We start from the raw sequence: 25462 nt of genomic DNA on the forward strand, positions 1-25462 counted from the left end.
CTTGTTTTTAATTGGTCTCTAATGATCGCAGATGGCCCAAATGCGGTGGATTATTAAAGTTCTGATGCGTAGCACGGGAAGTGTCAAGACTAAATTCGCCAATATCGCCCAGGGCTCGTGGATAAAACCTATCAATTAAATGTTTCTTCTCGTTAAAGAATCTTGCCCAAAATGAGGTGCCCGTGCTTATCTGCAGGATGTTTCCGAGTTCGGGTAAAATGAAGTATTTGTGTTTGAAAGCGGCGTTGGGGGTCATAGGGCGAGAGTGAATGCAACAAGCTCTTCATTTGTCGGCGACAGTGGTGAAAGTGCTTCTTTTTGTTGCATTTGTGAGGTGGACTGTGTGGTGTTTGGGTGTCTTAATAGTACGCACCAGCAGTACAATGTGATTTATAGCTATGAGCTTTCGACCCAATAGTCGGGTGTTGGCGTACCACGGGCCGTTGGTCTACGAAGCCAAGGTTCTCCGTGTGCACGAGAAGAACAAAAGTTATGTGGAAGATGAGGAAGGAAAACACATACCTGCTGAGCAGTCGTCGGTTCCACAAAGTCTAATTGATGTAGACACCTATTATGTCCACTATAAAGGTTGGAATAACAAATGGGACGAGTGGGTTCCCAATCTGCGAATCTTGGAGTTCAACGAGCAGAATCTCAAAATCCAGCAAAAGCTTCGAGATGCCCAAAAATCTGTACATTCCAAATCCAAGAAGGGAAACCAAACCAATTCAAATTCACCTGCTCCAGAAAACGCTAAGAAGCGCAGTGGAGGAGAGATTACAGCGCCGAAGAGAGGACGGCCCAAAAGAAGACAAGAAAGTACCAAATATAACGAGGTTTATATACCAATGCGACCGGAGTTGAAGCATATATTGGTAGACGACTGGGAATACATAACCAAGGATCACAAGTTATTGACAGTTCCAGCACGAGTTCCGGTGTCTCAAATCCTCAAGCAGTTCTCAGCAGCCAATAGTGGAGGGTCTGATGAAGATGACCATATGATCCATGAGTACGTTAATGGGTTGGAAATATATTTCAATCGGTGTCTCAGCTTGATGTTACTTTATAAGGTGGAACGTCTTCAATATTTGGAGCTCCGTAAGGAACATGACAATTTTGCAGCTGCTGACTTGTATGGAGTTGAGCATCTTTTACGACTTTTTGCCCTGTTACCTGGATTACTCGCACAAACCACCATGGATGGTCCCAGTTTGAGCACTCTAATTTCTCAAAGCGTTGACTTTCTCGACTACATCACCGAAAACATGGATTCATTTGCCAACCAGTACTACTATGCTAGTCCAGCATACGATGCGGTTGCGCGAGCTTAAAGTCATTCGTCATTTATTCGTTATTCGTAAACATTATAAAAACCAATCAGAACAGGCAACTATATGATATCTGGAAAATCATATTCACATAATTGGGGTGGCCTTATAGTCAACCTCAACCAAGGGATTTTCGTTGTTGCAGGTAACCTCAAGCTCAAGTTTCCAGTGTCTTCCATACATGTCTTCCTCCTCTTTGGAGAAGCCATGGTCGCCCATATCCTCAAATCTCCATTTGACTTTAGTTGGTGTTTCCACCATTCCAACCTTGTTAAAGTCCATCTTGAATCCTGAGCACGTCTCCATGTCGTGCATCAAGTGTTTTTTAATGTGATGTTGAAGATTTCTCTTGAATTTTCTCGAGTTTTTGTTCATGGTGGGTTTAATTTTGTCTAAATTGTTGTGCACCTCTTTCATGATAAAAGGTGGATAATATGTCAAGTGAGCATGACAATAATCAAAGTCATTGTCCCAGGTCTCATCCCTAATGAAACCTTCAAACGCCATCAAGTCGTCAAAGTCTCTTCTTGGTGGAGGCTTCAAAACCGTCGACATCATGCCATCTTCCGACTCAATTGAGGTAATCGAAGAAGATCTGGATTTAGGAATGGGTTGCAAGTGTTCGAGTTTCTCACAGGTGGTCAAGTCCAAGGCAGTGGTCATTCTACCGGACTTGGATTTTTTCGCAGTCATGGTTGGAGTTGAAGGTGCTGTGCGGGTGTCGTATAACTATCAATTTAAACTTGTGAACTAGAAATCAAACTCAAACAAAAATGTGCTTGAATTTGAAACAGAACAGTGGTAATTTGGTAAATGCCTCAATGCCTTTATATACCTATCGCCGACCGGTTGCAAATTCCCTCAAGCCACCTATTAGCGCGAACTAGTCACGATATCAGTGGGGTGATACCAGATACGGACATGGGAGGGGAACAGAGGGGAATGACGGGGAAGAACAAAGAGAATTGCTTTTTGTAGAAATTAAGGCTACAGCAAAAGAACACTTGCAGAAATAGGGGCTAGTCTTGTGGGGAAATCGATGCCTGGTTGTGTATATTACATAGTGTGGAGAAGATTGGGGAAGAGATGAGATGAGAGATGAAAAATTAGCCAATGTCAAGTGGTGTGTTTGTGGGCTGTAGTGTCTAAAGTTTGATAAGGTGATTGTGCGGTGGTCTTTGAATGTTTTTTTTAGCGTCGGTTCCGACAAGTGGGGTGACTCCGATAATCTATCCAGCACCACCAGTTGCGGCTGTCGTGCGAGTGCGGGATTGGCGCTGAAAACCAAAAGTAATCACATGATAAACTTCACGGGATTATTTTGCACGAGACGCTGACAACGCTTTGCGACTCGCGACATTGCATCGATTTTCATGTCTCTGTTCGGTATGTTTGGTGGGCAGCAGCCCCAGAAACCATTCGCCGAGATGACACAGGAAGAGCAGGCCGAGGCCGGGGCAAAGCAGATGATCGAGTTCATGCAATCATGTCCCGGAAAAACTGCCATGGCGGGGGTAACAGGTTTTGCCCTTGGTGGTTTTTTCGGTTTGTTCATGGCTTCGATGGCTTATGATGTGCCCGTAGGAACGGCATCAGTGAACCATATAAGTGAACTTCCATTCAAGCAGCAGATGAAGCTCCAGTTTTCCGACATGGGACGCCGATCTTACTCATCGGCCAAAAATTTTGGTTACATCGGGTTCGTATACTCTGGAGTAGAATGTGCCATCGAGAGTTTGCGAGCCAAGCACGATATTTATAACGGAGTCTCTGCCGGGTGTATTACCGGTGCTGGACTTTCCATAAAAGCAGGGCCTCAGGCTGCATTGTTTGGATGCGCTGGGTTCGCTGCGTTTTCCACCGCCATAGACTTATACATGAGCAGCGAAAGTGCTGCTCCTCCCGCCAACGACTATGACGAGTAGTATTGTACATAATAATCAACAAAGGTAGTAACAGTAATCGTAGTTGAGTCCCGACATCAAAAACGATCCCATCATCACCACAATGATGGTAAGTGCTACCACGGTAATTTTAAGATAAGACACTCCTGGTGTCATTTCCTGTCGTAATGTCTGGAGCTTGTCGAGCTCGTCCATTATATCAACGTCTTTCTTCAATTGAGCGTCAAAATTATCGAGTATTTTGGTGTCAAGACTTAGATCATGTTTGGTGATAATTGCCCTTATACCATCTATATGGTGTCGTATTAGCTCTAACGGCTCTTCTTCGGAATTTCGAGTGTCTCTTTGCTTCGAGTACCTCAGGAGCTTTGGGATTGTAACATTTGTGGTGGTTTGTGGTGGTTCTTCGTGGTCTGAAACGTCTCTCCAACGTCGTTGTCGAACAGGAACAGGTTCAAAAGAAGGTAATTCCCGTTCCTTCTCCTCCTCTTTGACCTGGTACGGAAGTGGAAGGGGCTCACCAAGATCAATATCTATGCCTTTTGGTCGGTGTTTACTCATTGAGTATTGTTTTCATAACGCGAGGCTGCGAATGTCTAGATACGGGTGCACGGGTGTAGGTTGCAAAAGCTGGAGATGCCAAGAGCAGAACCATTGCACAGCAATTGTACAATGGATTGTGCTAATATACTACTCCTTTCATTTCTAAAGTGTTTTTTTTCTTTGCTCTTCCTTTTTTTTCACCTTCTCTCAAATTAATCTTTCAATTTCTCCATTTGGTATTATTACACTTTTACACAATATTCAACGTCGCTGCGAATGTTTAAACTTGGCAAAGAATCTCTGCACAAGATACAACGAGGAGCCAAGGAACCTAAACAACGCCATGAACGCAACCATCCATAAGATAACCGTCAAAAAAATCTCAGATCTGGAGGTATCGTCACTACCAGGATCCAACTGGTTGAACCCACCGGTTTCGAGAACCACCGCTATCAACACGAAATTTGAAAACATCCATACTAATACAGTCATGGAACGAATAAATGCATAATAATCCTCATTGCTTGTTGGAGGCTTTGAAGCTTCTTTTGGAGTGGGCTTTTTGATTTTTTCCAATTGGTCAAGGTATGACTGATTGATTTCCTCTTTGAGAATAGGAATATTAACGTCGAAAGTACCGTCTTCTCTAACCTTAGCAGCACCCAAATCTTTGGCTCCAGTATCACCTTTGGTACCCCATGAAATATCATCAATGTTACAAAATGCATAGATATTCAACACATTCACATAGGCGGGAGACAAAAGAATGTACTGAAGGAACGACGTGAACATATGCCATGGTTCAAAGTAAAGGAAAGATGATATGAAATATAGAGCATACGTGGATGCTGTTGCAACCACCAAGTCTCTAAATTGAGCATTCTTGAAAAATAGACTCACGGTAATTTTAGTGTGATCATTGTATATCGCCTGGATTGCATGAACTGCCATGTATATCGCAGCAAATATCATATATGCCATTAAAATGGCGAAGAAAACAACAATGACAATATAAAACTTTTCCGTACCCTTGGGCTTATTACCAAAACTTAACACAAATGTAGTGACAATCGATGCCAAATAAAGCCATAGAAACACAACAGACAAGACGTTTCCAGGAGCAAAATGTAAGTCCTTTGAGGCCAAAGAAGTGGTCAATATTCTGAATACCAAAAAGTAAGACCCGATGGAAAACCAAGACACAATAAGATTCAAAAATTGGTAGAAAAACTCGATATGGAGGAAGAACTTTCTTCCTATAGAATGCGATGAAGTCCACAATTTTGGAAAGTGTGCTAACGAATAAATGGCTGCAAAAAACGATCCATTAAGCCATCTCCGTCTTTGCAAGATAAACTCAGCCAATCCTTCGGGGACATCAGTCTCGGCACTAGCACTTTTACAATATCTAAGAAGCCATGAACAGCCTCTTTTTGCAACCAATTCGTAACAGAGAATACGATCTTCTGCAAGGTACATATTGGAGGTGAAAATTCCTGCTTCATCCTTCAACTGAGCCTTTTTGAGTTGATATTCGTCATCCTCAGGATCCAATTCTCCACTTCCATGAAGAAATTCACCCTTGAAATATTTCTCTAAAGGACCTCTACCATTGACGTCATTCTGGAGAGCAACATAACGATAGGCCGAAAAAGCACCAGGCAAAACCGAAATGAAGCCAAACACACTTTCTGTTGGTTTATCTAAAATATTCGAAATTTTGTACTCGAAATTTTGTCCGTACACAATAGGATTGGTGATGATTTGTCTCTTTTGTAAGGAAGCCTTGATTTCACCACATGCACCTGCAACTCGAGGGTCTTTCTCGAATTCCTTCCAAAGATGGTACAACGATTTTCCTGAAGGTTGGGTTCCCGCATCCAATAACACCACTATACGAGGGTCGAGGACCTGGCCCAACGCTTGGAAACACCATCTATGGGAATTGATCTTTTTTGCGTTCGTTTCCTTGAGACAGAAAAGAAGCTGAACTGGCACGATTTTTTCGGTGGTTAACTTTACTGTATCGTCAACACTCAGAATACCAACTCGAGTGGTATATTCGTAGATGTGAGCTTGCACCTTCTTGTCGTCGACTCTACTCTTGGCAAGACCTTCCTGATAAACTCCAAGACCTGCCAAGAGCGCTTGAGCACGCTCGTTAATTTTCGAACGACCATCACTGACGACGCAAACGACGATTTTCTTCCATGAATCTTTTCCCCATACCGGCGACCTGGTTCTCGATTCGAGATGCTTGATGTTCTTGAAGATACCCTTCAAGGTTCTAGCAAGCAAAATATCATCTTCATTGTACATTGTAACCACAATCATGATCTCGGTTTGACGAGGCATGGGATAATGAACAGGACGTAAGATATAACCATCACGGTAAAAATTCGACGGTCCACACGTCACAGCAGTGTATCTCATATACGAGAATTCTCTGGCTAATCCACCATCTTTCACATCGGGTCTGTAACCCGGAAACTTTGTCAAGAGCTCGGTCGCAACAGGACAATCCAATACCAAATGTCCGTTTAAGCCCGAGGCAATTCCGATCTGTGGTTTGGAGCGGACAGGCTCTTCATCTGGTGGTTCGGGGAGATCGCGCTCGTCGCCAAATGGTGACTCTGGAACGTCAATCAAGTCTTCTTTCGACACAATTGACGGTACTTGGACGACATTCAAGTCATAGGAATCACCGTCAAACTGGTTGTATTCGATTTGTCTATCGAACTCGCGTTCCTCATCGTCATCGTACACGTGGGGAACAAACGCCTGGTGATAGTCGTTGGTCGTGGCATAGTTGTAGTCATGGAAATTGTTGAGTTCGTAGTTGTCGTGTACGGGATCCGACAATCGATTATCAAATGGATTTTCCTGTGCCAATGGTTCGAGTTGTGGCGGTGCTGGAGCCGTGAAGATTTCAGTAGGCCTCACGGGGTCCTGGTAGTACTCGGTAAAGTCGTCATAGCTCGGCTGATGGTTGTTGTACACGGGCTGTGGGTGCTGAAAATTAAGAGATTCTTGGCTGGGCTGATGTGAATAATTGTATGTTCCCTGGTGCTGGACATAATCCTCTAGCGAGTCGCCGCTGTTGCGGCGATAGTTATAACTCATGCTCTATGTCAAAATTGGGGTTTTTTAACTCAAGTGTTTCCAGATCATCAACTATAATATAAACCGCGACGGGAGGCTATGATCGCGGGGACGCGCGGTGCACGGGTGTACTATAATAAACCCTGTTTCAAGATGGTATCACGAGCAAGGGAAGCAAATACGAGCCGCAGTGGTGAACTTTAAAGATAAAGGTTTGTTGTGGTACAAAATTGACCTTTTTCGTTAGGTGGATGCTTTTTGGTTGCAACTCGTCAAACGGCTGCGATGGCTGGCTGATTCCGCGCACAAACACTATCGTTGCAAGAAAGGTTTATTTCAAGTTGGGCGAAACCATGGTCATGCGTTGAAAACGTGCAGTTGGTGTTTTCTTGGAAGTGCATGCATAGGCAACAAGGATGCAATATTTCGCAGGTACAGCCCGGTTTGGGCTAATTATAGACGGGGTATGACGTGTCACGTGACCAGACCAAAACATGGATATTTTTAGCAGGCAACGAACAAAGCGAATGCTATAAGATCCAGACTGAGAATGTTAGGTTTGTGTTGGTTTTGTATCGGCTGTGAACCTCAATAATTCTCAACTTGATTAGCGTTTCGTCTGCTCATCACACAGCCGCAGCCGCACCTGCAGGAAATGTGTCAAATCGAAGAGATGCGATAAGCGACAGTGAAAAATTGCAATATGGTCCACGAATGCAGCCCACGTATGACCGAATTTCTTCGGGAACTTCCCAAATGTGAACATCATGTTCACTTGGAGGGAACTCTTGAACCGTCCTTGCTTTTCCAGCTTGCCGAAAGAAACAACATCACTTTACCATCCAATTTCCCTGCATCTGTAGCTGCATGTAATGAAAGATACAACAATTTTGCTGATTTACAAGACTTCTTGGACCACTACTATGTTGGCATGAGTGTGTTGATCAAGGAGGATGACTTCTATGACTTGGCAATGGAGTATTTTAAGCGTGCTCATGCCGATGGATGTGTTCATTCAGAAGTATTTTTCGATCCCCAAGGCCATGTAGAGAGAGGTATACCCATTCATACCGTAGTATCTGGGTTTGAAAGAGCTTGCAAGGATGCCAACGAAAAGTTGGGTACAACAAACAAACTTATCATGTGTCTTTTGCGCCACTTGCCTGCAGCTGATGGGTTGCAAACTATAGCCAGTGCTGCTCCATATTACCAAGCCGGTGTCATCCACGGGTTGGGTCTTGATTCTGCAGAAAAACCCTTTCCTCCAGAGCTCTTCACTGATTGCTACAAGACATTGAAGGACCAGTTTCCCCATGTCAATTTGACGGCGCATGCTGGAGAAGAAGGCGACCATACATATGTCACCAATTCGTTGAACAAGTTGAATGTGACCAGAATCGACCATGGTGTCAATTCGCAACACAGCGACGAATTGATGGCACACTTGGCGGAAAATCAAGTCATGTTGTCGCTTTGTCCCATGTCAAATGTGAAATTGCAAGTTGTAAAAGATGTTTCTGAACTTCCAATCAGAAAATTCTTAGACGCTGGTGTTCCATTTTCCATTAATTCTGATGACCCCGCTTACTTTGGGGGTTATATTCTTGATAATTACATCCACGTACACACCAGGTTTGGGTTCACTCCAAAAGAATGGACCAAGGTGGTGCTCAACGGAATCAACGGCTCATGGTGCGATGATCACCGCAAAGCTGAATTGAGACAAAAACTTCAAAATGTGGAAACCAAGTTCAGCGACCTCATGACAGACAACTAGGTTGAAAACCATAATATAGAAGAACTTCATAAACAATTTAATAAAAGTTTAATTGAACACCTTCATAGAATGGGTGCGATTTCATTCAAATGCGGAAAGTGCTGCACCCTGCATGACCAAATGTCAAGGATAAGTTAATTCTTTATAATGTTTCATGGAATATATTGGTATTTGGTCCTTTTGATCACTGTTAGCGTATGTTACGGCTTCCAAACTCTCGACTTATCGTCTGCAACTGGACTATTGGTGATGTTTGATGGAAAGCAAGATATAGATGATGGAATCATGTCCAGCTTGGTTCTGGAATATGCCACATTTATTGAAAAAGATCTTGAGAATAAGATCAAATATGAATATAATGGAGTTTTTTATGGCTTGGCAGTGGAATTGACCAACAAAAACAAATTGTACCTGAAAATTGCTGGAGCACTTGGAGTCGATGAATTGGTAATTGACGATGAAAATCAAGTAACCAAAGGACTCTACAAGCTCTTTTACGACCACATCAATGTCAAGGCCGACGGCGTGAACATAATAATACTGGTGCATTCGCAGGTCAAGACAAACGATATATAGAGCTATACAACACCTCTTCTGCAATACCAAACCAGCTAAACATCAAGTAGAAACAGAATCCATAATCTCATCGACGGGAACGGCCCTAGTTCAAGACGCTCCAGTCCAAATCTGCCAAGTTGATCGCCTCGCGATGTTCCGTTGGCTCACCAAACGTGTTCTCACCAGAGTACAACACGTACAAAAACCCATCCTCGTCCTTGTGCTCTTCGTATATCGTGCTCATGAGAGCAGCAGTGGGGGGTAAGATATCATTGATGAAAATGAAAATCGCCTTCTCGCTGGGCAACTTAATTCTCTTTCTTATCACATACACAAATTGCCCCACAGATAAGTCTCCTGGCACCAAGTACTTGCGTTTGTCAATTTCTTGTATGTCTGAGTTCTCCACCTTTTCACAAATCACCGGAAGTCTGTCGCCAAATCGCTCAATAATCCTGGAAGCCTCTGCTTTTCTCTTCTCTGAAGTTAGTACATTATCCCCACAAGGGTGGCGCGCTTTGTGAACATTGCCACCATCACCAATCCATGCCGATGGATCCATAAGCTCTTCAAAGCGTGCCATATATCAGGATAGAAATGGTTAAAGTTACCAAAACAATCACTGGACTTCTCATAAACCAAAATCACTTACCAAATGGATGTTCGTCTTTAAATTGTGACCGCATCTATTTGTTAGTATTCATTGTTTAACTGCTTGAAGTAGTTAATTTCCACTTCCATGCACCCGGAATTACCATACGGTTGCCCTAATGTCTCGAAGTTTAACATACCTTAATTATTGGTTTCTAACAATATTATTATACTTCGCTCTCCTGTTGTGATACACTTATCTTATCGTGAATGATGGCGTGCGCGTACCAGTGCGAATCCTGCAGCAGAGCACGAGGTGTGAATGAGTTTTCGCTTGATTCTTGACATACAGGATCAGATGAACATAGTTAGGCGACTACATCGATCTGCTCGTCTAGGGTCGGATCTTGTGTCTGGATTCAAACTAAAATGTGGTCTTGAATTACATACCCAACTCAAGACGGATTTCAAGCTTTTTTCCTTGTCTAAAACCAGCTTTAATGAACCTCCCAATTCTTCCATCAGCTATTTCGATGTGGGGCTTCCTGGTACTATGCCCAAATTGAACCCAGAGGCGCTCCGATTGGCATTGAGGCTAGCAGTATCACTAGATAGTGATATAAACCTCAATTCGAGCTTTGATCGTAAACATTATTTTTATCCAGATCAGCCTCTTGGCTACCAGATCACCCAACATTACAGTCCAATTGCCACAGGCGGATTTTTGAAGCTTGATAGTCGGTATGATGGCATAGAAAGTACCAAGAAGGATATACGCATAGAACAAATTCAACTAGAGCAAGATACTGGAAAGACAAATTATGTCAAATTCGATGGAGAAGTACGAATAGATTACAACCGAGCCAACATTCCGCTAATTGAATTAGTTACCAAGCCCGACTTTGAGACGATCGGAGAGGTAGTAGCGTTCATCAAAAAGTACCAAACGCTTGTGAAATACCTTGACGTTTGCACCGGTGACCTTGAAACTGGTGCCATAAGAGTGGATGTGAACGTCAGTGTAAACGGAGGAAATCGAGTAGAAATAAAGAACTTGGGGAGTACGAGCGAAGTTGCTGAAGCACTAGGTTATGAATATCGTCGTCAAATTGAGTGTCTTAAAGAAAACGTTTCTATCTTGCAAGAAACTCGTTCTTGGGATGGGAAATCCACCACAGCTCTGCGCTCGAAAGAGGATGCTTTGGACTACAGGTATGTTCCTGACTCGGAACTTCCAGTTATAAGGTTGCATTCTGATATCAAAAAACAAGTTCAAGAGTCTCTTCCTCAGCTTCCCGATGCTGTAGTTGAAAAACTCATCGCCAGCCCGTTCAATATTGAACTCAAACATGCACAATTCCTTGTAAATAACAAGCATGTTTTGTCCTATTATTACAATCTCATAGAATCCATCAAGGACATCGATGTCAAGCGAGCAAACAATTGGCTCTTTCATGAAGTTTTCGGGGCATTTTCGAAAAATAATCTTGCTTTTGATCCTGACAAGATTTCCCCATCATCTTTGGCCCGTTTATTGCATTTGATATTCATTGAAAAATCCATCACCTCAGCTTCGGCGAAGATTCTTCTTGGACACTTGGTTACTGCGCCTAACAGTATGGAAATTGAGCAAGCAATGGAACAATACGATCTAGGAAAGCCTACTGGTGTATCAGAATCAGACATCGACGAAATTGTGGATGAAATTTGTACTGAAATTATCGCTGCAAATCCAGACGTTATCAAGCGTATTAAGGACGGAAAGCACAAGTCCATCAACTACCTTATTGGCCAGGCAATGAAGGAAACCGAGGGGAAAGTTAGTTCGGATATCTTTGCAGCACGGTTCAAAGCTTTGATTGGTACATAATTATTTATCGTTTTCCACATCTCGGAGTATGGATTCGAGGTCTTTGCTCAAATTCGAGAGAGAATGAACCGATTCAAGCTCAATTTGATCCTCATAAAATCCATCTTTCATCAAGATCTCGCTGTTGCCTATAGTTGTGCCATAGGAAGTGCCGGTATTGGCACCTTCCCATTGTTCAGAATATCCGACCTGGAGAACCTGCTCCTTGATTTCATGAGAATTGAAGTGATCCCGAACTTTCTGAGGAATGAACGATTTGTACATTTGAATTGCATCTTGTCCAAGTCCAAAAAGCAAGAATGAAATTACGCAGATTGCAAAGTTGAGCCAAATGCTAACTGTGACGTCAGGTGCCGCAGCATAAAATTGAATGGGGTAATTGAAGTATTCATGGGTAAATTTCCAGTTGTATGGACCATGATAAAACTCAGCATCGCGGACAAAGGTGTAAATCACCATGGGAACCAATATGGTGATTACCAGGGCAATAAATACCAAAATTCTTGTGAACCGGCGCACGCTAAGTCCAGAGTTTGTGCAATGAAGAAGATCCTTTACATCCTTCCGCCGCCTATAATAAGTTATTCCGGTAAGAAGCACAAGCACCACTGCCACCACTGCCCAAAGCAAGTTCCATATTGACACCAAAAAGATGGTGAGGACCGAACCACTGTAAAATCCATAGCAGCCAACGTACCTAACTATTACAAACCGGGAAGTCTGAACAATGTAGTTTGTCGCCATACAGAAGATGGGTGTGATGAGACAGATTGAAAGCTCAGTAATAAGTTTTACTCTGGACCCTTTAGCCAAATATTTGTGGTTCTTCGCTTGTAAGATCATATAAAGATCTAATGAGAGAGCTGCGACTGCCGCAACTTTACCACTAGAAGAACCCGCTTTTATTTTTTGAAAGACATCGCAGTAACCTTTTCCATCCCATTTTTTGTAAAAGTTTTCATCACTCCAGATACATGCACAAACCACCGAGTTGAATGCCTCTAGTAAGAGAAATGTGAGTAAGCATATTGTAGGAATGTTTCGTTTGCGAATATGAAAAATAAGAGGTGGAATCAAAATCACAAGTGAAATAGCAGAACACACCGCTATTGCTATTCCGTATGGATCCATTAACTTGAAGCAACCGAACCATCCCCATTCTTATACTTTTTAATTTTTTTTTTTGCAGCCTAAATGTGTGCAGCATATGCACATCGATTGCACCTTTCGCGGCCTATTTAAGTAATTTGAGTTTCCCGAGAGAGCATTGTAACTGGATGACGATACAGCCGAAAGACAGAGATATACCACTTTAAAAAGAATGATGACCCTGTAAATTCTTTAATTTTGAATCAAGTGCTAAACTTGATTCACTACCATTCTAGGAAACCTGTAGAGAAGGATTCTTCTTCAATTCGCTAAAGCCCAATGACGATGTCTTTAAGCTGTCCTTGGCACTCCATTCTTTGCCGTTACTCTTACTCAATCAATTACTTCTATACCCTAATTTACAACTCCCTTCAAAACCTCATTGCTGGAAACAACCCCAGAAAACTTCCCATCCAAGTATTTCAACAACTCGATAACCTTGGTTTTGAGATCTTCTGTAGCAAATTGTTTCAATCTGTCCATGTTCTCCTCTCTGCCAAGAGTAGCCTCATCTGCCAACTTGATTCTTTTAGCCTCCTTGGTGAAGATCTGGGCAAAGATGTCCACTACACGTTGAGTCTCATTCAAAATGAGCTCATTGTTGTTTTCGTAAAGCGTAAGAATCAATTTGAAAATAGGTTCATTTTCTTCAAACGCAGTTTCCAATGGCAAGTGAGCCAATAAGGGTCCCAATACATGGTTCATTGGAACAGCCAGAGGGTTCTTAAGAGCCATACGTGCAACACATCCACAAGCATTGGCGTAGGATCTGTGAACAACGTCTTTGGCTTCTTCGTCATCAGCACTATCAGCACGTTTATCGGTTTTGTTTAACAACAGGAACAAAAGCTGCAAAATGTTGTTGTAACCAGAAGAAAAATCATTGGAACTGCTCTCAATGACAATACCAACTCCGTAGGCGGCATTTCCCTTTACTTCTAACGATTTATCGTTGGCCAACTTATCGACAAAAACAGTAAGCAATTGCTCACTCGCTGGGTTGGCCTCCTTAAGTCCTGAAGATATTTCTGCAAGAGCACCAATGGAGCTCACTCTCTTGTTCTTTGATTTTCCGTTGACATTCGCCAAGATGATGTCCTTGAAAGAGCCAAAGATCTTGTTGAAGTCACCAGCCAACGCAGAAGACAAACTGATCAACACCTCCAAAGCAGACTCATACAAAAGTGCCTCAGTCTCGGAAGCATCTTCCTCGTCAGCAGGACCCTCTTCATCTTCCAATTGACAAGGGTGCTCCTTCTTGATAATATTCATCAATTGAACACACAATGACTCAAGGACAGTAGTGTCAGCAGCCGAGTCAACGATAGCAATAGCACCCAAAGCATGAATGGCTTCGGACAAGTTGTCAAGAATGCAAGCAACCATGGTCAACTCGAACTCTTCCTCCAAGTTAGCAATGGCAATTTTTCTGACAGTTTGAATCAACTGAACGATGGAAGCATCAACATATGGTTGTTGAGGAACTCCCTTGGGAGCTTTGAAGTTCTCACCGACAGTAGCAACAAACATGGCACGGGCAATTTTCCACATAGCGTTCATGGCAGCTTCTCTCATACCGTAAGAATTGTCGATTTGATCTGCCAATGTCTTGAGCGATGGCTCGACAAATCTAGCAAACTGGCTTCCAGTACCGGCAGCCAACTCACCCAAGGCGACAGATGCAATTTCCTTTTCAATGGTGATACCAGTGTGGACGTTGAACTTGTTTTCTAAGTCCTCCTCTTCGTCGTCAGCACCTATTTCTTCTTCCTCGTTCAAGCCATCGAAGGTGAATTCTTCTTGCTCCAAACACTTGAGAATTTCAGGAACGATCTGATCCAAAAAGCCTGCCAATTCGGCTCCATAAACCTTAGCCATATTGGTAATAAAAGCAAATCCAGACTCTCTGATTCTGGAGTGTTCAGAACTAAGAGAACCGTAAGCTGCCTCAATCAAAGGCTTGGCGTAAGAAGCAAAAGACTGAGAACCCACAGCCCTGGCCATGGTCGAGATGTTTTCAAAAGTCAAAGCTCTCAACTCAATGTCATCTTCAGACATTCCCTCAGTTTCAGCAGCATTAGCGATGAATGGTTCCAAGTACTGGACCGAATTGGTAAAGTATGGAGTGAATGCCTTTCCGCCGGCAAAAGCAGTGGAACCAATGGCAGACACAATTGCAGCTTTCAAAGTCGAGCTGTTGGCCTGTTGAAGCATGTGGAACAACTTATTCATCAATGGCTCCAAGTACTGAGCAATAGCTTCATGACTCATGAATTCAATCAAACCGTCCAATGCGAAACAGGCATACTTGTAAGCACGCACAGATGTAGCTGAGTCGATACTGGCAATGATCAAGGGTAGCAATTCCTCGTGGAAGTCAGCAATACCGTCTTGCAATTCTGTAGTCAATTGCGATAAAGTTCTCAATGCTGCAACCTTGACGATCCATTGTTCATCTTTCAACCCGTTCACCAAAGCAGGAACAATCTTGTTGATTTGAGACAAGTAGAAGTCGGGAGCACCGGTACTACCAACACCCAAGCACAACAAACCGGCTCTTCTTTCGAACTGATTAGAAGACGACAACATACCATTAAGATTCTCAAACAAAGGAACAAGAACCTGAGAAGGAGGCATTTCAGCAGCAAGCATGGCCACCAAACGCAATGCCAAAGATGAGGGTACGTTTTCTTCGTTTTCGTTTTCGTCGTCTTCAGTGCCTAATTCCTCGTCAACATCGACTTCTTCCGAAGCAATCTTGCAAGCCACCGAAGTGATCTGAGGACCTATTTTGGCAGAAACGAGTTTAGACTTTCTCATGGAAACGCAAGAAATCAAAAATTGCAAGCCAAAGCTTCTGTATTCATCATCGAGTTGAGTATTGGCGGCGATCTCACCTGTGAGTTGAACCAAATTGATCAAATGGTCACCGACCAAACTGGAATCGAGATAAAGGAAGTTGTTGATGGCATTGAACACCAACTTGGCCTGTTCGTCATCATCTGAGCTAATAACTTGCTTTAACACATCCATCATTCCTGGTACCAATGACTTGAATTTTGCAGCCAGAGCATCGTTCAAGTCCAGCTCGATAAGCTGCGAAATCACGTCCAACGACAACACGGCATTGACACGAACACTGGCAGACATATCAGTCAAGAGGTTACCGAAAAGTGACAAAAAGTCATTGATATGAGGGAACAAAGCAGCCACTTGAGTTTCTAACAAAGTGAACAATGTGTACACTGCCATTTCCTTGGTCTGAACGTCACCACCTTGGATCCCTTTGACCAAGCTGGGCAACAATTCCTGCCACTCTCCCTTGTCCAAATCAATTTCTCCAATTGCAGCCACCACTCGGGCCGACGAATGTCTGATGAGAGCCGAGGGTTGAGTGAAGGTATTTTGCAACATCGACTCGCGGATTTGGGGCTTTTGTGAAGCATCGAGGGTCTCCCATTTGGAAAGCACCAACTTACGAGCCTCAACCGAGGCAAGCTGTTTGATTTGGTCGTTGGAGGAATTTTGTAAAATGTGAATCAACGCTGGAAGCGCCAAATCGTTTGGGTATAACTCCTTGGACAACCGCTGGGAAGCCTGCTTGATGGCTACCGAGTCGGGGACCAAGGTCTGCTTTAATGTGTCCTCCAACTGGGAGACATACGAGTCCATGCTGATGGTTTACAAAGAAAAAAAAATTTGTGATGAGATCTGGCGATGGTCCTGCACGGTGCATACAATGACGAAGGGTATAAGGTTGGAATATATGTATGACAAGAAGAGATGAAGGTACAAAGGTAAGCGGGCTTGAATGCTGGTGTCGAATTGTCTATTCACATAATTTTGCTAAGGTCTGCGGGCACTTCTCGTATTTTTGTTGAATAGTAGTGTTGGAGCAGCTTGAGCTCATCCTTATCCTGGCTAGTTAGTAAGTTAATAGCGGTTCCCTTTCTTCCAAATCTTCCTGAACGTCCGATACGATGCACATAGTTCTCCTTATCAAGGGGAAGATCATAGTTAATTACCAACGAAACTTGTTGGACATCGATTCCTCGGGCCCATACATCGGTGGAGATGAGTACTCTTGTAGAACCCGAACGAAATTCTTTCATGATGCTATCTCTGTCCTCCTGCTTCATATCTCCATGCATAGCGGCAACTGTGAAGTTGGACTTGCGCATCTGGCCGGCGAGCCAATTAACTTTGGCTTTTGTATTGCAAAAGATAACCGCCTGGGTGATGGTGAGATTGTCATATAAATCACAAAGAGTATCGAATTTCCAATCTTCCTTCTCACACTGAATATAGTACTGCTTGATGCCCTTCAAGGTGACATCGTCTCGTTTCACCAAAATCTTTACGGGATCCGAGGTAAACTTATTTGTCATTTCCAACACTTCAGGCGTAAGTGTAGCACTTACAACCACCACTTGAGCTCCTGCCGGAAGTGTCTTGTATATCTCATAGATCTGCTCTTTAAACCCCTTGGTCAAAAGCTCATCAGCTTCATCCAATACAAGCATCTTTACATGTCGAGGCATGATATTCCTCCGCTTAATCATATCGAGAACTCGTCCTGGAGTACCACTGATAATATGTTGACCTTGTTGCAATTTTTTGACATCTTCGCCCACCTGGGTGCCTCCAATACAAGCATGACTTCGTACGTTCATATAATCTCCCAAATGTTCGATAACATTTTCAATCTGCTGGGCGAGCTCTCTGGTCGGGGAAAGCACCAATGCTTGACAATCTTTGGATTTTGTATCTATCAGCGATAATATTCCTATAGAGAAAGTGGCTGTCTTTCCGGTTCCAGATTGAGCCTGGGCAATCGTATCTCGACCACGAATTATTTGCATTATAGCTCGAGACTGAATTGCCGATGGGGCCTCGAAACCGTAGTTGTAAATACCCTTGAGAAGTTCTGGTTTCAAGTTCATACTTTCAAACGTGGGATATATCTTGACCTTCTTGGTCAGCTTGGTAAACTCTAGTTCTTCGTCTAGTTCCCGATCAAAATCCATGGTGCTCTTGTGATGATCTTCGCGATGAGATTTGAAAATTATCTAGTGAGATAAACGAGCTGAGATACAGTCAAAAAGAATAAATTGGCTATCTTAAAAAGCCGAAGAACTATAGTTTGTTCACACCAACAACCTGACTATTCCAGTCTTATCAAAAAACCCTCATCACAACTTTTTTCACACAACTTTACAAACCTTCATCACTCGTCACCATGTCTTCGGTTTTGATCCTTATAGGCGGCGGTCACGCTTCCGGCAAACGTACAATGGCACACATGCTCAGCGATACAGTCAAAAGCACTTGGATAGACGCGGGCATGGAAATAGCTATCTGGGACATGGAAAAGTACAACACTGAAAAGGACAACCAAGCTGCCGTTACTTCTTACTCTGCAATTGCCATAGATTCTACGGGAAACTTGGTCAAAAAGCCCTCTAGGTACGACATTGGACAGTTGAAGAAAGACTTGAAGGAAGACATGTCCGGAATTCCATCTGGCTCGCAAAAGATATATTTTGTTCATGGTCTCTATGCTCTCTACGATAAAGAGCTCAGAGACATGTCTCAGATCAAGGTTTTCATGTCCAGCGACCCTGATACGAGGCTCATACGATGGATTCGTAGAGATGTGGTGGAGGGAAAATCGTCTTTGGAGTCGGTGATTTACAGCTACTTGAAAGGTGCTCGACAAGAAATGCAAGATTTCATTTTTCCAACCAAGGAAATGGCGGACGTAATTATGCCTCGTGGAGCAGAACACAACGCCGCCAGCCTCATAGTAGATGGTATAGTGTCTCATCTTACTCAGAAACCACTAGACAAGCTTTATGCTGGCGGGGCCTCGCTCAGACCCACTTCCAGCAACGTTTTTGGAGGAGAAGTGTTGGACAACCAGAAGGCTACGTTTTATGATTTAACTTAGTATCTTAATGCATTCGTCGTATTTAACTCGTCTCTCTCAAAAATTGGGCCACGGGATCAGTCTCGAGTGCATACTCTTGGAGATTTCTAATCTTATCGTCCGAGATGCCGTCCTTCAATGTCTTGTCTGTTTGATACCACCGCTTGATCAAGTATGGCATTTCACTCTTCTTCAAGTAGTCTGTGAACCCGGAATAAACCTCAAAGCTGTTGTACTCCAATAACGACTGGAAAGAGTAGTAGAGCCGGTCGCACTTGACTCCACACTTGAGAAACATATCCACAAGTGCTCCTCGTGGAGGAGTTTGGGTTATGGAATCTTCCTCAATAGCACTTCGTATGGTTTTGCAAATGAGCTTCACTAAATCATCGAGCGGAAACACGGTGTCGTTGGAAGACAATTGCAACCCAATGGGTGTGAATAAATTAGTGATGGTAATGTAGAGAGGTTCAACTCTTGCTTCTTTCACCGTTAAGAATTCGTGGAGGATCCGCTCAAAGAAAAGCTCCCATCTTTTGAGTATGTCATCGCTGTTCTTGTAATCTGATACTTTAAAGATCAACAACGAAAGGTTGTAATAACCCAATGGATCGGTGTAATTGTTGAAAAGCTCGCTAATGTTGAGAATCTTGAAATTTAGGGCTTGGGTTGCCAAATCCTTGTTATCTTTGCTAATACGCAAGTCAGCCTTGATGGCAGCAAGAAGATCGAGCTGGATGTTTGCAACATCAAAAAGCTCTAAAACCACAGATGACAAATGGATCATTTTCTGCCTCACGTTGGGCGGACAAACACAATTGCAAAATCCAATTGCACGAGACAAGTATTCAACTCTTTGGCTCAACTCCAATTTGAACTCAGAAATCGCCAAAGAAAATAAAATGTTGGCTGCTGCATAGTAGTTTTCCCTTTTAGCATGATATAACCAGAGCAAATTTCTCAAACTGAGATTATTCTCCGACTTTTCCTCTAAGAATGGTAAAATGAAGGGAGAATTAACGTCCAACAAACGGTCTCCCAAATTCTGGTTGATAAACCACTGATAGAATTCGTAGTGGAAAGATTTGTCCTGAGAAGCGAAACATGTCTCGTAAGTTGCTTCACGAACCGATGTTATCTCATTGATTCTCAACTGATCTCCACCCTCTCTGCAACGAGCTGCATCATAGTCAATTCTAGTGAGCACCTTGAAAATCAAGTCGTATAATCTTAATCTTTTTTGTTCGTTTTCAGCACGTTTAATGGAATTATCATTGGTGACAGCCATGGCGGAAGCCACCTCTAGTCTAGGATGATGGGAGGTATTGCCCAAATTATGTGCCAACTTCAAAAGTAGTTTGACTGTACCCGTGTAGAACTCAAGATCGAGCATGCTGTTCACCGAATTTTCGATATTTTCGAACGTAAGCGAGTCATAAGCCCGTTCAAATAACAGCACTGCGTTATAAAGACACTTGTTCTTCAAGTCATTGTCTCTTGAGCCAACATTTTTGGCTCTGGTCAAATTTTCAATTGCCTTGAAGATGAAGACATCATCAGTGGAACAAAAAGATCCACAAGAGCTCTGCAAAGATGATGCAATCAAGTCAATAGAACCGCCCTTGAGAATGTTCTTGTTGATGACACAAGATAACAAGTCTTTGATCAAATTTTTCACTTCTGTGTTGGGAAGCAACAAGTCCTTCAACAGCAAAGACAACAAGTTGAGCTGATTGGAGACAGAAAGATACTTCATAATGTCGCTGAATTTCGCCGCGTCGCCCTGAGTTTCATCGATCAAGACCAATAAGAAAGACAACGATTCTTTGATAGAATTCAAAGACTTCAAAATCGAAGTGAAAGCAATATGCTCTGCCCGAAGACAAACTTCATTTTCGAATTTGCTAGGATCAGAACTGTAGTTCGGAGCACTAAGACCATGTATGCTATTACCATTCTCTGCGAAGAAATTGATTATCACCACCACAGAACCAATGCAGAACTCTATCTCGCTGCGACTAAGCTTCAAATTCTTGACAAGAAGGTTATCATCCTTTATACTGGATGCATCAACCTGACCCGCGGGGTTGATCTTGATATGTGGAAGTGGCTCAAACACTTTTTCATTCCAGTGATTTCTGAAAAGACGCGAAACTAACAAACATGTTCCGTAGAAGCGGTCGCTCAATATGACTTGTTCAACAGTTGGGTGGTCTAGTTGAGGTTTTTCATTTGAAAGTCGTTGTTGAGGAATGCCCAGCGATGGCTGTAGTTGCGGCAATGATGCTTGCTCCAACAATCTAGCATTGTTACCACAAGTGGAGAAAAGTGCTTGTGCCTTCTTCTTGTAAGAGCTGTTGATACTCTGGAATCCTGCTGCCGCTCCATATGCACACGACAAGTACAACAACGTCAGACATGTTTCCTCAAAGCCATTTTCTTCGATAAAATTCTCAATGGTGTCCTCACGCAAACTCTTTATTATTTGGTCAGAAGTCTTTTGGCGATAAATCGTAACTCCATAGTTGCTCAAGACAGCAAATTGCATTGGTTTCTTGGTATACTGACTAGCCGGGATGTTTGCATAGCCATTAGGTGTGTTTGTGGCATTCATTGAAGGAGTCAATTGAACAATATCATGAATGTAGGTTGGCAATGTGCTCTCATTCAGGTATGCATTATTTTCATCGCCTGCTGCATATTTGAGGTATTCTGCATCTTCAACAAGCTTGCCGTTTTTTTTCAAGAAACCGTAATTGGTTGTACAGACAAAAAGTTTGTCGGACCGTTTTGTCTTCTTCACCGCTAAGAAGATTCCAGGACTAAGGATCTTGCTGAACTTTGTGTTTTTCAATAACTCGGATTTTTGTTGGTTCTCGATAAGCTGAGCGGTATACTGCTTTGACTTTGTGAACGCATCGAGCTCATTGTCGAGCTTTGGCGTTTCTTTAGATGGAGGGAATTTCAATGTAGCAACCGAGAGCTTAATTTTTGAGCCGGAATTGAAGCTCGAAATGTATGATGCAAAAGCTGAGCGGTTGCCCAAGCGAAGCAAGATTCTGCAACCGTAGTTAGTGACGGCAATCAACTGTACGTTTGCGGATTCTTGTGCGAGAATAGGTACAATGCTAACGATTCTGAATTTCGAAAACGCTTTAAAGTTTGCCGAGTCCACAAACATGTTTGAGATGGATTTGAACATTTCTTGAGGAGTTATATGGCTCAGTTGAGTGAATTGCTCTTGGGATGCTTGTAACTGGTATACTCTAATGACAGATCTGGTTGACAAAGAGTAAAGAATATTTTTGGACGAGTCTATGGCCAACTGGCAAATTGTTTCCGGGACGTTAGCAGCTTCGACGTTTTGAGAGGTTGAATCTGATCCGAATAATGGAAGCCTTGATATTGGAAGAACGCTCGAAATTCCAGACTTTGTCATGCATACTTTATCACACTTGTTTTTCGTGAAGGAACCTTTGTTAGAGTAGTCTAATCTCCAGATATTCACGCCATCACCTTCACCAGTAAAGTAAATATCATGAGTGATGTCGTTTTCGATGATTTGGTTGACGATGAGTCCATGGGTCGAGACACTAAGACCTGGGTTAAATATGGTCATATTGTTGAATTTCTCATCGTAGTTTAGGATGTAGATATGAATGTCCATGGTGGTGGCTACCAAAAGCAAGTATTTGACATCGTCAACGAAAATCCCCGGTTTGGGTCTGACGATTTTCACCGTCAATATGGTGTTGTTAATTGCATCTATGGTGAGAAATTGAGTCAGTTTGTTGAAGGACGATTGCGGGGCCCTATAGTTCCAGAGTATAAGTCTGTTGTCGACCGCTATCCACACTCTATCGACTTCGGGGAACATGCCCATTTTGGTGCTTGTCTGAGATGAGTTGTGCTCCTCGAAGAACTTGTCTGGGAGATTAAGATGTAACTCTTTCTCGAAACGAGAAAACTCGCCAAGACCATTCAAAGGGTCGAAATAGTAGTTATCCAAGCCAGAACCCGCCTTGTTGATATATTCGTCAGCATATAAATCGGACGGAGTGTTGGAGTCGATCTCGGTAAGGTTGGTGATATATTTGTAACCGAGCTTCAAAGGAGGCATTTCCGAGAAGTTTGGAACGTGGATCTTATAATTGGCCTCTTTGGCAGGTCCTGCATTGACAGGATGAAGAAATCGTTGTGAAAGCACGCTTCTTGACGTCTGAGCCGACGACGAAGATTCACCCTGTTGAAGCTGAAGCGAGCGCAAGTTGGCATCGTCAAGCTTTATTGTGGGAGAGATGAGCTTCGACATGGGAGGCGCGGAAACTCAGAGCTGGAGAAGATGGTTGGGGCAGTGGATGAACGGAGTTGAAATGGCTTGTGTTTACAAAAAAATTTCATCGGTGCGGGTGTACTGGGTGAGGTGAGAGCTAGAGAAGGAAGAGGAAGGGAGAAAAAGGATGAGGAAAAAGGAGAGTGTAGGAGGAGTATGAGATATGTTGAGCTCATTGATAGGAATTGAGTTGATAAATGGAAAAAAAGACGAGAAATAGTGAATAAAAGTGTACTGGTGAGAGAGCCATTTCCCTCACTTGAATTACTCTATTTCAAAATATCTTATTTCAATTTCTAGGCACATTTTCCGATACGTATTCGTCCCCATTATGGTTTTAGTACTATCTCATTCTACTCTAGCTCTTCCTCTCCAATTTTCATTACAATTGTTACTCTGGAACATTTTGTCTGTTCCTGTACACAATTCGCAGCCGTGCCGCATAATCGGCCGCACAAGACTGGCAGTCATTTATCCTCCACACTTGCTATGAGAGTTACTGCACTTTTGCTCACAATTCTCGCTGTGGATGCCTTTCCCTTGCTCAGTTCTCTTACAGGGTCTCAGGATGAACTTCGTGTGATCAAACTTGGCCCAGATACTTACCAGGCAGTTTCTGAGTCGGAGAAGGTGAAATTGAAGCGTTCCAAAATCAACTTTATTGACGTTACAAATCAAATTTCCGTCCAAGAGGCCATCGAAAATGGCATGGTGGAGGCAGTGGCTCCCAAACATTGGTGGAATAATGCTTTATATTTTGGTTCAAAACAGCTCGACTCGTTGAAAACGGAGATTCCTAATTACAAGTACCCCACCAGTGTTTCCCATTCCAAGACGATCAAGAAGGCACTCAAGAAAATCGATACCGAACGTATGTATGATCTTCTTTCCAAATTTTCATCCTTTTATACCAGATATTACAAGCTGGATACCGGCTACGAGAGTGCTCGGTGGCTCGAACGTCATATTGACGAAATTGTCAAACCAGCTAAGAACGTTACGGTTTCCCAGGTCCACCATGACGGCTGGAATCAATACTCAATCATCGTTAGCATTCCTGGCATTACTGATTCCAAGGTTGTTGTAGGTGCTCACCAGGATTCAGCCAACTTGCTTTTACCCAATCTTTTAAAGGCTCCTGGTGCAGATGACGATGGGTCAGGAACAGTAACTACGTTGGAAGCGTTGCGTATATTGATGGACTATTATGTGGATGGTACCTTTGTGCCTTATAACACTCTTGAGTTCCACTTTTACTCTGCTGAAGAAGGTGGACTTTTGGGCTCAATTGATGTGTTTAGCAGGTACCATGCTAACAAGGAGACGGTTATCGCTATGCTTCAGCAGGATATGACCGGTTACAGTGCGGGCATGTCCGAACTGGGTGTGGAACAGCATCTTGGGTTGATTATGGACTACACCACTCCTAGTCTTAACGAGTTTCTAAAGATGATTATTGGCGAGTACTGTGCCATTCCGTACCACGAAACCGAATGTGGTTACGCCTGCTCGGACCATGCTTCTGCGCTTGAAAATGGGTACCCTGCTTCGTTCATCATCGAGTCAGAATTCAAGTACTCCAGTCACTACATTCATTCAGTGATGGACACCATTGACCGTATTGACTGGGACCACGTAACAGAACATGTCAAACTTACATTGGGTTATGCCTGGGAAATGGCATCTGCCAAGGTGAAAGTTGAGTAGAGAGAGAGATTGGGTAGTTAAAGGTGTTATATCAAGTAGGGTATCAATTATCATATCTACTAACTATCACGATTCGGACTCTTCCTCTCTCTTGGCAAACCGAACTACATCGTAGCTAAGTTGTCTCAAGTTGGTCACCAGATGGCGGTTCTCACCATTCTCGTCCTCCAACACCCTTTGTCTAACATCGCACTCAACGTACAATTGCATTCCCGGTTTCAAATAATTGTTGAAAAATTCAATGTGGCGCTCGTTGAACACGGAAATATTGAACCAATCGGTTGTACGGTTATCAGCTTCACTTGGACTATATCTGTTAACGGCCAACGAGTAGTTGATAAATTGCAAACCATCTTTAGTTTCACGAGTATTGACGCTGCCTACTGTTCCGAGCAATTGCATCTTGGCAAACGCATTTCTGGTGGCTGACGACGAAAAAGAACGAGCAGATGTTAAGATTGATGATTTGAACATTGTGATGTATAAGTTGGTTGCCTTCGCGTGTTTAAACACGCGACCAGCCACACCCGTACACCGAGCCAGCCGTACCGCATTTAGGAATACTTTAAAGCGATAATGAAGGCAAGCCCTTTGACAGTCATGCAAGTGTACTCCTTGTATCGCGGGTTCGTAGCGTATAATTAACGGACATCATTCCAAGCTTCTCG

At 43.0% G+C, this 25462-nt stretch overlaps 16 protein-coding genes across 16 annotated transcripts; 6 read left to right on the forward strand and 10 right to left on the reverse strand. All coding sequences in view use genetic code 12, as the record gives it.

Annotated features, from left to right (window-relative positions):
* Nucleotides 1-398: 398 nt before the first annotated feature.
* On the forward strand, nucleotides 399-1334 carry EAF3 (Eaf3p; the record flags this gene model as incomplete). Its single annotated transcript, XM_001485838.1, has 1 exon — nucleotides 399-1334. The coding sequence occupies one exon, from the start codon at nucleotides 399-401 to the stop codon at nucleotides 1332-1334; it is 936 nt and encodes a 311-aa protein (XP_001485888.2).
* Nucleotides 1335-1418: 84 nt separating this feature from the next.
* On the reverse strand, nucleotides 1419-2024 carry UCF1 (Ucf1p; the record flags this gene model as incomplete). The annotated part of the gene is made up of 1 exon (XM_001485839.1): nucleotides 1419-2024. One exon carries the CDS (start codon nucleotides 2022-2024, stop codon nucleotides 1419-1421), a length of 606 nt encoding a protein of 201 aa, XP_001485889.1.
* Nucleotides 2025-2704: 680 nt separating this feature from the next.
* TIM22 (translocation channel protein) lies at nucleotides 2705-3256 on the forward strand (the record flags this gene model as incomplete). Its single annotated transcript, XM_001485840.1, has 1 exon — nucleotides 2705-3256. One exon carries the CDS (start codon nucleotides 2705-2707, stop codon nucleotides 3254-3256), a length of 552 nt encoding a protein of 183 aa, XP_001485890.2.
* A 15-nt stretch (nucleotides 3257-3271) lies between these two features.
* PGUG_01562 (uncharacterized protein) lies at nucleotides 3272-3796 on the reverse strand (the record flags this gene model as incomplete). Its single annotated transcript, XM_001485841.1, has 1 exon — nucleotides 3272-3796. The coding sequence occupies one exon, from the start codon at nucleotides 3794-3796 to the stop codon at nucleotides 3272-3274; it is 525 nt and encodes a 174-aa protein (XP_001485891.2).
* Nucleotides 3797-4039: 243 nt separating this feature from the next.
* CHS2 (chitin synthase I) lies at nucleotides 4040-6901 on the reverse strand (the record flags this gene model as incomplete). The annotated part of the gene is made up of 1 exon (XM_001485842.1): nucleotides 4040-6901. One exon carries the CDS (start codon nucleotides 6899-6901, stop codon nucleotides 4040-4042), a length of 2862 nt encoding a protein of 953 aa, XP_001485892.2.
* A 682-nt stretch (nucleotides 6902-7583) lies between these two features.
* On the forward strand, nucleotides 7584-8657 carry AAH1 (adenine deaminase; the record flags this gene model as incomplete). Its single annotated transcript, XM_001485843.1, has 1 exon — nucleotides 7584-8657. One exon carries the CDS (start codon nucleotides 7584-7586, stop codon nucleotides 8655-8657), a length of 1074 nt encoding a protein of 357 aa, XP_001485893.1.
* Nucleotides 8658-9318: 661 nt separating this feature from the next.
* Nucleotides 9319-9798, reverse strand: AUT7 (ubiquitin-like protein; the record flags this gene model as incomplete). The annotated part of the gene is made up of 1 exon (XM_001485844.1): nucleotides 9319-9798. The coding sequence occupies one exon, from the start codon at nucleotides 9796-9798 to the stop codon at nucleotides 9319-9321; it is 480 nt and encodes a 159-aa protein (XP_001485894.1).
* Nucleotides 9799-10128: 330 nt separating this feature from the next.
* On the forward strand, nucleotides 10129-11676 carry PGUG_01566 (glutamyl-tRNA(Gln) amidotransferase subunit; the record flags this gene model as incomplete). Its single annotated transcript, XM_001485845.1, has 1 exon — nucleotides 10129-11676. One exon carries the CDS (start codon nucleotides 10129-10131, stop codon nucleotides 11674-11676), a length of 1548 nt encoding a protein of 515 aa, XP_001485895.2.
* On the reverse strand, nucleotides 11677-12807 carry STE3 (Ste3p; the record flags this gene model as incomplete). The annotated part of the gene is made up of 1 exon (XM_001485846.1): nucleotides 11677-12807. The coding sequence occupies one exon, from the start codon at nucleotides 12805-12807 to the stop codon at nucleotides 11677-11679; it is 1131 nt and encodes a 376-aa protein (XP_001485896.2).
* A 372-nt stretch (nucleotides 12808-13179) lies between these two features.
* PGUG_01568 (uncharacterized protein) lies at nucleotides 13180-16497 on the reverse strand (the record flags this gene model as incomplete). The annotated part of the gene is made up of 1 exon (XM_001485847.1): nucleotides 13180-16497. The coding sequence occupies one exon, from the start codon at nucleotides 16495-16497 to the stop codon at nucleotides 13180-13182; it is 3318 nt and encodes a 1105-aa protein (XP_001485897.2).
* A 161-nt stretch (nucleotides 16498-16658) lies between these two features.
* On the reverse strand, nucleotides 16659-17852 carry FAL1 (ATP-dependent RNA helicase; the record flags this gene model as incomplete). The annotated part of the gene is made up of 1 exon (XM_001485848.1): nucleotides 16659-17852. One exon carries the CDS (start codon nucleotides 17850-17852, stop codon nucleotides 16659-16661), a length of 1194 nt encoding a protein of 397 aa, XP_001485898.2.
* A 200-nt stretch (nucleotides 17853-18052) lies between these two features.
* On the reverse strand, nucleotides 18053-18652 carry PGUG_01570 (uncharacterized protein; the record flags this gene model as incomplete). Its single annotated transcript, XM_001485850.1, has 1 exon — nucleotides 18053-18652. The coding sequence occupies one exon, from the start codon at nucleotides 18650-18652 to the stop codon at nucleotides 18053-18055; it is 600 nt and encodes a 199-aa protein (XP_001485900.2).
* On the forward strand, nucleotides 18065-18775 carry PGUG_01571 (putative uridine kinase; the record flags this gene model as incomplete). Its single annotated transcript, XM_001485849.1, has 1 exon — nucleotides 18065-18775. The coding sequence occupies one exon, from the start codon at nucleotides 18065-18067 to the stop codon at nucleotides 18773-18775; it is 711 nt and encodes a 236-aa protein (XP_001485899.1).
* A 22-nt stretch (nucleotides 18776-18797) lies between these two features.
* PGUG_01572 (uncharacterized protein) lies at nucleotides 18798-23066 on the reverse strand (the record flags this gene model as incomplete). Its single annotated transcript, XM_001485851.1, has 1 exon — nucleotides 18798-23066. The coding sequence occupies one exon, from the start codon at nucleotides 23064-23066 to the stop codon at nucleotides 18798-18800; it is 4269 nt and encodes a 1422-aa protein (XP_001485901.2).
* A 510-nt stretch (nucleotides 23067-23576) lies between these two features.
* Nucleotides 23577-24794, forward strand: PGUG_01573 (putative aminopeptidase; the record flags this gene model as incomplete). Its single annotated transcript, XM_001485852.1, has 1 exon — nucleotides 23577-24794. One exon carries the CDS (start codon nucleotides 23577-23579, stop codon nucleotides 24792-24794), a length of 1218 nt encoding a protein of 405 aa, XP_001485902.2.
* Nucleotides 24795-24860: 66 nt separating this feature from the next.
* On the reverse strand, nucleotides 24861-25268 carry RIM1 (Rim1p; the record flags this gene model as incomplete). Its single annotated transcript, XM_001485853.1, has 1 exon — nucleotides 24861-25268. One exon carries the CDS (start codon nucleotides 25266-25268, stop codon nucleotides 24861-24863), a length of 408 nt encoding a protein of 135 aa, XP_001485903.2.
* Between the last annotated feature and the right edge of the window lie 194 nt (nucleotides 25269-25462).

The sequence above is a fragment of the Meyerozyma guilliermondii genome, genomic scaffold (genome assembly GCF_000149425.1).
Source record: "Meyerozyma guilliermondii ATCC 6260 scaffold_2 genomic scaffold, whole genome shotgun sequence".
Lineage (NCBI taxonomy): Eukaryota > Fungi > Ascomycota > Pichiomycetes > Serinales > Debaryomycetaceae > Meyerozyma > Meyerozyma guilliermondii.